Here is an 11,485-nt window from a genome sequence, read left to right as displayed (position 1 = left end):
GGGCGCCGCCGGGCCAATCAGACGCCAGGCGCGGCCAGGGGGAGGAGAGGGGAGGAGAGGCCGGAGGCGATGGAGACACCGATCCATCCCCAGAACTTTCACACCTTGGAATGCGAGGGACGCCCCCGCATCTCCCACACGTCTCCGCCTCCGTGCAGGAGGAGGGCCCCAAGCTACTTTCCCCACCTCCCCACACTGCTCCCCTCAAACGAGGGGAGAGCCGCTGAGCGCCCCTGTCCCTGCGGGCCGCCTTTTTATGTTGTGTGCACGGAGAAAGAGGGCGAGGGACACCGTGGTGCTGGGGAAGTGACCTCCAGCCCGGCGGGCCTCTGGGGTGGGAGGGCAGGAGAGGAGTGTCTGGGGCTGGGGACTCCATGCGGGGGCCATGGACACGGCTGCGCTCTTGGGACTGCCCCGCCTGTGCGCGCTGTGGGCAGCCCTGCTCCTGCTGTTCCCCTGCGGAGCCCAAGGAAACTGGATGTGAGTATGGGGGTGACGGGGGCGCGCCGGGTACGTGGCAAACCGGGCGGCCAGCCCTAGGGAACCTTCAGCTGAGGTCGGGGGAGGAGGTACCGGCGCCCTAGGGCGGGTGACCTGATTTGGGGGAAAAGGCCTGGGATTGGGGAGGAGAGCAGGGGAGCGGCTTACGCTAGAGGCGGCCACGTCTTACAGGTGGTTGGGCATCGCCTCCTTCGGGGTTCCGGAGAAGCTGGGCTGCGCCAACTTGCCGCTGAACAGCCGCCAGAAGGAGCTGTGCAAGAGGAAACCGTACCTGCTGCCGAGCATCCGAGAGGGCGCCCGGCTGGGCATTCAGGAGTGCAGGAGCCAGTTCCGACACGAGCGATGGAACTGCAAAGTCGCCACCGCCACCGCGGCGACGCCGTTCGGCACCGGCCCCCTCTTCGGCTACGAGTTGAGCAGCGGTGAGTCCTGGGACCCTAGGGGCTGGCGGGCCATGCACGGCGACACCTTCTCCGCCAATCCCTCCAAATAAAGTAAATCGTGATTGCCTGGTCCGGTGGGTCTCTAAATCCCGAAAGAGGCCCTTTAGTGCACGGGAGTTGGCAGCGACGGAGACCAGACCCCGGGTGCAGGTGCGGGTGACGCCCCGGGGCCAGAGAGGGGCGCTGGGGGCGGGAGCGCCTCCTCCTTCCCGCGGCACCCCCCGCCCCCCGCCGGAGTTGGAGAAAAGCTGCCTCTCCTACCCCGCCGACCCCCTCGCACCCCGTAGCGCCCCCCTACGTAGGTGACCAGCTGGAGAAACATGATTTCTGCAGCGGGGAATGCGGCTGCCGCATCTGCTTTTATTTAACCGGCTGCGCTGCGCACCGAGCCCCGGACAAACGGCTAATTGCAGCGAAGCCTCACGTTTGTTGGCTCCCCGGAGCACCCGGTGGACGGGATAGTGGTAGTTTTAAAGGGACTGTCCCCGACGATCCAACGTGAGGCTAACCTGAGCAAGACTACTTTGTCCCTCTCCCCTGTCCCTTCCTTCAGTCCGTCTTCCTCAGCGCACTTCCCCAGCGCGGGAAGCTGCAGTAAAATCAAGTTCCATTTCCACGTGCGTGGTGACTAGGTAAGGAAAAAGGTACAGGGAGCCAGGGTTGTTCCAGGAATATCCGTAGATTCAAGGACTTTTCGGACTGGGGTGCTGAAAGATGCGTTGTCGTTTTTCATGTTCATTTCCGTTCGCCCTCCACCTCTGACCGGTCCCCACGAGGTCCCTACACGCACCACAGCCAAAGCATCGCATCCCCCCCGTTGCGTTTTGGCAGGCACACCCCTTTGAAGGAACCCTGACCCCTGTAGAGAGAGAGAGAGAAAAAAAAAAAAAAGAAAGAAAGAAAGAAAAAGAAAATGTGTTCTTCACAGCTGCTGAAATGCAGAGGCATCAGCTGTTGAAAAGGTTTATTGGACAACGAGCATGAAACTGCCTCTCCTCCAATGTAAACATCTGGAAAGTAAAAAAGTCGCCTGCTGAGTCCCTTCTAGTCCATTTTGTTAATGCTTTACTGGAACTTTAATTTGCAAAGATTTTAGCTCAAACACATCTGCAGACACAGATGTGCTAAATACATCTTTTTCAATATTCAATACTTTTCGATAATAATTCTTTCTTTGCTAGTGATATTTCAATTATCTTACCTTTCATCGCCTTTAAGACTGTAAAAGGATTAGCTAGTACTATATAAAAAGTTTCACTGTTTCATACCAATATAAGACTAGAATTTCGTGTGAAAGTAAACTGTCCCATTTACCTACTAATGGCTTTGTCTCTTGTTTATTTTTTTTTTTTTTTTCCCTTCTGGCATGCATTATTTATGGAAACAAAAATCCCAGCAAATTTTTCAACTTGTGTTTTGTGAGAGCACATTTTAAATTTAAAACGATAAGTACTCTTGTTTCTTTTGGATGTTGTATTACCACTTAAACAGTATCTGTACAAAGAATTTTAAATTCAACATATATTGTTGAGCTGTTACTGTCCATCAAACACTGAGCTAGGTGCTGATGTGCATTTTAAATTTTAAAAATAAACAGGTAATTATAAGGTACAAGTATAATGTGTGTTATCCAATAAATGACAGTCCCCTCAGTTGGGATACTGAAAATCAATATTGCTTTTTAAAAGACTAGAGCAATAGGATATCATTTCTAAATATATGCTCATTAAAACATCCTCTGTAAACAATTGAAAAGTTGGTTTCTAGTAAGACGATGAGTAGAAAACTTTGCTCTGAACATAAACAGAGAGTGGCATGGCTCTCTAATTTAGCAATTTATATTTTATTCTAGGCACCAAGGAGACAGCATTTATTTATGCTGTGATGGCTGCAGGCCTGGTGCATTCTGTGACCAGGTCATGCAGTGCAGGCAACATGACAGAGTGTTCCTGTGACACCACCCTGCAGAATGGCGGCTCAGCGAGTGAAGGCTGGCACTGGGGGGGCTGCTCTGATGATGTCCAGTATGGCATGTGGTTCAGCAGAAAGTTCCTAGATTTCCCCACCAGAAACACCACAGGAAAAGACAGCCAAGTACTGTTAGCAATGAACCTACATAACAATGAGGCTGGAAGGCAGGTATGTATTAGAAAATGGGATAACAATCAAATGTCTTTAAGTAAATAACACTAAGATTACTGGAAAAAACTTCTAGATGAATCTATCCAAATGGTATAAAAATCAAACACTGGCACTGGTAGCCTAAGAAATACATGTACGAGTATATTTCTTCATGAGTATATACCACCCACATTAGTTTAGTTTAGGTTCTCCATCTGATGTGAGTTGAATCTTGTTATAGAATGTGTTTGTGGCTGTATACTCTGTATACCTAAAACATTAATTATGAAATAATAGATGTACAGAGCCTGTTGGGTTATTTGGTTCCACCGCTGTAGCTCATTAGTGGCAGAGCCAGAATAGGATCTATGGTATCTGCCTTTCTAATGGAATTGAATCAAATTTCATTTCCCCAAATTTGAATTTTGATTATATCATTTTAAATCTACTTTTTAGTGAGCAATAGCTTCTAAACATGTTTCCAGTTTTGTCCTTTCTTTAGCAAACATTTTTAGGGAATATATAATGCTTAACTAATATATTTTGTAAAACAAAGTTTTTTAAGGGAAACAGATATTTTATTATAAAGCAATGTAAGTTCATTTTAGAAATTTATAAGATAAAGATAAGTATAAAGAAGCTATAGATATATTAAATATATGGATAATTTTTAATATAGATATATTAAATATTGAGAAAAGGCAAATTTGAAGAACCACCACCTAATTAGTCTTTTTTATGAATTCTGATTTTTTACATTGTTTCCTTAAAATGAAGCATACTTCTAGCTTAATTTAAGTTTTATATATTTACATCAAAGAATATTGATTGACATGATAAAGTTTGAGTTCTATGACATAATTAATTAGTTGGTGATTCATAGTGACTTTCCTGCAAGAGTCAAAACCTTTTTGATGAATTTATGTTTTCTATGTTGTAATAAACATTTTAGGATACAAATATTAGCACATATTGTATATTATTGTAAATATCCAATAACCTATAAAGGTCCCAAAGTAGTCATTGCAATCTGCCACATTCTCCTGAAATAAATTAAAACAACTTGCAGTATCTCCTAGGAATATTTAAAGTATACGTTGCATTTGTTTTACATTTTCAGAAAGTGAATGAATGAAACCCATTCAGAATAGTCGTAAGTTCCAGCCAATTTTCTTTACTTAACTGCCCTGGTTTAAAACACAAAAACAGAAAACTCAGTAATTATATCACCATAACACTTCAAATTTAAATTTGAATTTTCAATTCAATTTGAATATTCAATTCAAAATATCAAATAGAAATAGGAAAGTAAGTAAATAGCCATGTAAGCTTTTCATATTTTTGTTTAGAAATTTTACATTAGTGTAATCTCACTAAAAGAACTTCTGCCTAACATCATAGTTTTGCATGTCTGTTTCCCTGTTTTACATTTTTTTTTTAAAAAATGAATGAATGATATGTTGCTTCAATTTAAATGTTATCCAATAAAGTAATTTTTATTATTTCTAATATTAATACAAGAGGCTAAATGTAATTAACATATGTTCTTCAAAACTTTAAACTAGAGAGAAACATCAAGATAAATCAAATGAATATATTTTTAAAACAGGAAAACAATTAAATGAATGTTTATTAGTAACATACACCCTAAATCTTCCTTAGCCATTATTTAAATAATTTGGTAGAGATTTTAAAAACTTTTAACCAGAAAACCAAAATTCAGGAACTCATGTTATGATTAATTCTCTAAAAGTCATCTCTGAGCTTATGAAAAGCCTGAAGCATTCTAAAATATATTTTTATTAGTAACATTAGGTAGCTATTTAGTTTTATTTCATCTTGTGTGTTTTTTCAAATTACGTGGCAATATTCGCCTCTGTAGCTGTTAATGCTGATCTTTATTACTTTATTCAAATTACGTGGCAATATTCACCTCTGTAGCTGTTACTGTTGATCTTTAACTATTACTTTAAACTGTTATTTTTACTCTGATTTCATTTAAAACATGAAACTATTCAGTATTAATTTTAATTCACTTCTTGTTGGCAAAAAAAATTTTTTTTTTCTCACATTACCCAGATTTTGGTATTATTCTAACTAGGCAGAAAATAATTCAACCTATGCATATACACACATTTTGTGTAAATTTTAGAGTTTTCTCTAGTACATCTTTTTCTCTCACATTCTTTTAGATGGAATCTTAAAATATTACAAAATATTTACCTGGTTATTTTAAGGGTATTACACTGTTTTTGTTGGTCTTTTTTCATGAGGTATTATAATTCAAAACATTTTTGTATTTTTCTTTTCGTTCATGGCCAAGAATAACAGGGGGAAAAGAGAAAAGAAACAAACAAAAAACAGGTTTCTGGGTTATGATCTAACATGGGAGAGCAATCAACTCAATTTTTAATACTGGCAATTAGGATTTTAATATTTTGATATAGGCATATTCTGAATAAAGTGGAAGGTCTGCATTCAATTGAGTTGATTTTTCTAGTCTCAAAATCCCAAACTCAAAATGTAGGAAAGCGTTCAGAGCAATGTGGGTACTGGCGCTTAGTAGTGCTATGAGCAGGATAGATGATTTTCTAACCGCTGACCTTAAATACTCTGATTCCCACTTGGTTTCTGACACCATTCCTAAAGTTATGACTCCAAGAATAATGTGGCCGAATGATTGGCTAACAGAATGATGTGATGTCTTCCAGGGGCAGAACTTCTGGGAATAATGTGACTTGGAATATTTATGGGTATTTCTTTTGGTGTGCTTAAAATATTTCCATTCTTCCCATGTCCACCTCATAAACTTTTAAGTTTCCCTACCCCATAATTTGTTTTATGATGAGTAACTCAACAAAACGGGAAGGGCCCGACCCCAAATTTTCATTGACCTGTTCCAAGAATATTTATAAGTTGTCGAACACATAAGTGTTTTTCTTTTCAGCAGGTTCAAATATATTTTTGGACAGAAAGGGACAAAATGGGTAAAAGGAATAGGAATCCTACATACACCCATCCAACCTTATGTCGCAGTTTTCTGAAAAACTTAAACAGATCATCTGATAGTTGACAAAAGGAAATGTTGGTCACAAAATGTTCCACAACAATTTTCTGGCCATCTCTGCAAAGTTTGGAAAAAGTAATATACTGGAAAACAATCACTGCCTGCTGCATTACCTCTGAGTCAAAATTGCAGGATCATTTAGTCCTTAAACCATTTCTCAAGCAGTTTCTATTTTGACATTAAGTATTAATGATACATCTTTTCTATTTCACTTCATTAAACATTTATCAAACCAAAACTTATATAAGAAACCCAATAGATTAAATGCTACCCTCCTAATTGCTCTCCCATAGTTTAAAAATACTCCACCAAAATGTGCACATCTGTTTGCAATAGTTAACAAAACATTCCTCTGTTAATATCGTTATAAACCTTAACAACTCAACTAGAGTAGAGAAAGGAATTTTCTCGTAACCACACACAACTCATTTGGTTACTATCCTCTTACTTTCCTCTTACCAGAAAATGACAGTTCTATCACTGCAGCGCAGAATGGCCATTTAACATGAATTAAGAATCCTAGTGGAAATGTCCCCAAATATATTTTTTGGAGTGTTCAAGCAGTTCTTTCAATACACTTGCATTTTCCACTTTCATTTTTCTCTGTTTTACTAAAATTATCCTGTTGCATGGGAAGACTTTATATCATATGTCACCAGCTTTCTTTATGTACAACTGTCTTAACCTCAGTGTTTATTTTTCTGTAAAATTAGAATTATAAGTACCTGTTCATTATCTACCTACTATGTGCAAAGCATTTCTTCCTATAAAACTCAATCAAGCAAAATAATTTATGAAAGTGCTCTGCAAAGCACTAAGTTCTGTAGAGTTAAATTCTATGTGTATATTTGTGTGTGTGTCTGCCCTTGAACTCTGTCTTTCATCAAATTCTCTGAGTGGTGATTATACTACTTTATTTTAATTCCCATCTGTCCAGATTCTTTCCTTGGAGTATTATGGGTTATAATCATTCAAATTGCATGTCAAGTTATTGAGATTCTTCTTCTTGAAGTTTATTTATCTTTCTGTCTTAGAATATATATATTGCTAGTATGAAATAGGATAGAAAAATAATATAAATCATATATGTGATAAAATTACCATCTTTTTATACTTATTGTTAGGTATACTTATAATTCAAGGTAATAGAACAAATCTTTTAAAAATGTCATTGCTAAAAAATTATAAATCCCAGGTATTTAAAAGGACTAGTTTTCTGGAGTAGAACCCCTCACCCCCAAATTCCAATACAAATTCAGCAGGTGGTATAATTGAATTTGAAAATCAGTCTCTCTTTTTATCCTTCAAATGCATGAAGCAGTGTGTCACTTTTGTGGGCTAACACTCTTGTGGATGGGGCTAAGCCTGAGGAATTGGAGGGGAGCTCCACTGGTTACAGGTCTCCCAATACCATGACCTCTCAGCAGTGACTCTTATTTCAGAAAGTGGTTTTTATCACTTCATCTTGATTAACGTTACCAACAGAGGAGGAGTTAAAACGATTCAAGTGAACTGGACTAATTATTCAATAAGTAATTAGTGAGCATCTGCTCTGTTTTCCATTCTTTACAAATTGGCAACACCTTACATGATGTCTGAACTGGCTAATAAAAGAAAAAGTCAGCTCCTCGGTCGTGATCCCGAGGAAGAAGCAGCTTTAAATCACTAAGCGATGATTGTAGGAAGGTTAGTCAGGTTTAAACACATAAACCTACATTCTTAGACTTTTGGCTTTCTTCGGACAATTTGTGTTGTTTTCACCTAGCACTGATTAAGCTTTCTTTTTCTCATGTCCTTCGGGCACTTAAAATCTGAGTGAAGGTAAAAGGATTGCATTAATTTGAACATTTTCTTGCCTGGAGACATTTTTTAAAATTGAGGACTTTGTGAATATCAAATACCATTACTTTAACCAAATAAGCTTGTGTGCTATACTTTGTAAATTGCTCTCATATCATTGAAGGGTATATTTTGCCCTGAGTTAAAAGGAAATAGATGCATCTATTAGTTTCTCAGTTTTGTGAATTCACAAAGAGCTTATGTGCTGTATTCTATAAAGACAGGATTTAAATAATATTCTGTGTATTATTTTAAACACTACTAGGAAGTATCAAACATTGCAAAAATCAATACCATATGCTCTCACTTAAGGTTGCAAATATTATCAATTGTTTGAAATATTCTGTTTCATTATATAGTTAAGAAAATTTTGTTAACTTGTTTAAAAATGTTATATTCTTGTAAACATGTCAGTGTTGGATTTGGTACAAAATAGCAAAATATAGACTTCTGTCATTTCATGCTTTTGATAAGAACTGTAAGCAGAATTTAAACTGTAAGGTTTTTCCTTTCTTTACTGAGTTTACACACATAATTTCCAAGTTATTGAATGGATAGATCCATTTTTCATTTTACCCAGCATGTTGACAAGACTGTCAACTCTACAGCTAGTCCCGACGATTTATTAATCTGCTCTGCCATCGTCTGGGGATTGAAGGAAGCTATGCTGGCTAGCCTGGTATGCAAGAGATTAGAGCCCTGAAACTTTTGAAATCTCTATATTGTTTTTGCACCACTAGCTGCACTGGAAATTTTTATGTCAACTATGACTGTACCTTTATCTTCAGAGAAATGGGACATTTATTTAGACCTTAATGTGTGCCAGTCAGTGGGCTATTACAAATATATGTAATCTCATTTAATTCCTCAGTCTGTATAAACTGAACTCAGCACTTAGAATTGAAAAATTACACAAACATTATCCCCTTTCTGCTTTCTATGTTAGGATGGTGCTACTGATTCATCAAGGATAGCACATACATTTTGAATTAATTTTTTAGGAGAGGGGAAGAATTTGCTGGGAGCAACTGTGTTCTCCAACCTCCTCTCCTTTTGACCAACTTAACCGGATGAGTTGGGGTTTCTCATGTGATCTGTAACTAGGGGACAGCATATTCATTCCCCCTTCTCCCCCATAAATGGAACTGACTTTTACAGTGATCAAACTTGAGGACTCTCAATTGAATCAATAGTTCTCATTTCTAGATGCCCATTAGAATCATCTGAGCAGCTTGGTGACAGTAACATTGTCTGGACCACACCCTGACCAATTAATTCAGAATCTCAGGGGTTCGATCATTGGTTATTTGTAAAGTTCCAGAGCTGTTTCTATGTACTATGGGCGTTGAGAGCACTAACTGCTCTATCAGTGCTTCTCAAATTTCAATAGGCATAAGAGTCACCTGGGGAACCTGTTAAAATGGGGCTTCCAACTCTGTGGGTCTGGAATGGGGCTTGAGAGACTGCATTTCTCGCATTTCTCACAAGTGATGCTGAAGCTGCTGGTCCATGAACCATACTCTGAGTAGCAAAGCATTGAATGGTATCAGGCACATACAAGCATATGTGAGCATCCTCCCATGCCCCAAAATTAGGGGATTAGAAGTAAATGTTATTTCCCTTTGTTACCTCAGATAATCTCTGACAACATTAGCCTGGTCTACTACTTTATATACAAGTTGGAAATGTTTGCTCTGCAGGGTCAAGACATTTGGACAAAAAATTGGGGACAAATCAAAGGACGATACCTGTGAACCCTAAATAATCTTAAAGATCCATTATGATCAAAACCATCATTTTTATACGGGAGGAAACAGACCCAGAAAACTAAGTGATTAGGTTAACTGTGCTTCTGTTATAAAGTGTTCATAAAGCATTTCACGAATGACTCTTGAACAAAATTACTGTTGGTTTCAGGCTGTCGCCAAGCTGATGTCAGTGGACTGCCGCTGCCATGGAGTTTCCGGCTCCTGTGCTGTGAAAACATGCTGGAAAACCATGTCTTCTTTTGAAAAGATTGGCCACTTGTTGAAGGATAAATATGAAAACAGTATCCAGATATCAGACAAAATAAAGAGAAAAATGCGCAGAAGAGAAAAAGATCAGAGGAAAATACCAATCCACAAGGAAGATCTGCTCTACATGAATAAGTCTCCCAACTATTGTGTGGAGGATAAGAAACTGGGGATCCCAGGGACACAAGGCAGAGAATGCAACCGTACGTCAGAGGGTGCAGATGGCTGCAACCTCCTCTGCTGCGGCAGGGGCTACAACACCCATGTGGTCAGGCACGTGGAGAGGTGTGAGTGTAAGTTTATCTGGTGCTGCTATGTCCGCTGCAGGAGGTGTGAAAGCATGACTGATGTCCACACTTGTAAGTAACCACTCCACCAGTCCTTGGGCAAGATTTCTCAGCAGCTTACAACAGCACTGCAACCCCCAGGGTGCCACCCACTGGGCAGGGCTGGTGAAACTAACCCCTGCATTGGAATTCCCAGATCCTTGGGCCTTCTTGAGAGTTTCCTTTACCTGATTGACATCCAAATACACATCGATCATGTGGATTTCTTGGGATTCTAAAGTTGCAAAGGTTTGTATTCATCTTTTGGTAGTTTGGGGAATATAAATAGACATACAAAAATGATAATCTGTTTCCTAAGTAAGAAAGAACAGGAAAGAGCCCTCATGCTGGTGACCTGTTCCATACTCGGGATAAGATCCTCCACTCAGGAGCTCAGTTATGGAACTCAGTAATGGTGGGTGAATATCAATCATTTTTAAAAGCCACAATTATAGCATCAAGGAGCAGTAAATATGAATCTCATTTATTCTCTCAGTATTTTAATTAAAATCTTATTAAGTATTCGTGCATAGAGAGATGTTCAAAAGTTAACATAGTGATGGGTGTTTACTTAATCTTTCATGCACTTTAAAAAACGGGCAGTAAAAAAGAATCTTCGTAAGTGATGCAATATCTCTAAAAAAGAGTTTGTTAGAGATGTTCAGTAACAAACAGAAAGAATCAAAATTTAAAAAGTAAAATGTATGATTTGGATTTTAAGTGCCTTTTAACTGGGAGGACTTGTCTACAAAAACCTCTGTAAGATATATAGCAATATTTGATCTTTGGATTTACACTTTTATCATAGAACTGTTTCCACGGTAAAAACCCAGCTCTGAGATACTGGGGAAGGGAAGGTATCCTGAAAACATGTGAGAAAAGTAGAAGTAAAAATATAAAGAGCTCTCACACATTGTAAAGAAAAGCACCCTTTAAATTTGTAAAGATTGTTTTTTTGTATAGTATTTTGCTAAAAAATATATATTTTGTAAATACAGTATTTAAATTATATGATATGTATTAAAACTTAAGACATTTACTGCCAAAACCCAAGAACTAAGGCAATAAGACTATCTCAAAAATAAGATTAGCTTCTGTTTCTTTTCATACTATTAACTCTGATTTTTTTAATGCTGAAAAAGTTAATTCATTAGTTATATGGATGTGTATTTC

General features: G+C 38.7%; 1 protein-coding gene across 1 annotated transcript; it reads left to right on the top strand.

Annotated features, from left to right (window-relative positions):
* The first annotated feature begins 385 nt into the window (after window positions 1–385).
* On the top strand, window positions 386–10,353 carry WNT16 (Wnt family member 16). Its single transcript, XM_063101340.1, has 4 exons — window positions 386–480; window positions 673–923; window positions 2,797–3,083; window positions 9,889–10,353. The coding sequence occupies exons 1-4, from the start codon at window positions 386–388 to the stop codon at window positions 10,351–10,353; spliced, it is 1,098 nt and encodes a 365-aa protein (XP_062957410.1).
* The last annotated feature ends 1,132 nt before the right edge of the window (window positions 10,354–11,485 follow it).

Source organism: Cynocephalus volans, chromosome 6, assembly GCF_027409185.1.
Source record: "Cynocephalus volans isolate mCynVol1 chromosome 6, mCynVol1.pri, whole genome shotgun sequence".
NCBI classification, from domain to species: Eukaryota; Metazoa; Chordata; class Mammalia; order Dermoptera; family Cynocephalidae; genus Cynocephalus; species Cynocephalus volans.
Note: the sequence above shows the minus strand (reverse complement) of the source record. Positions and strands in the feature narration are given on the sequence as shown.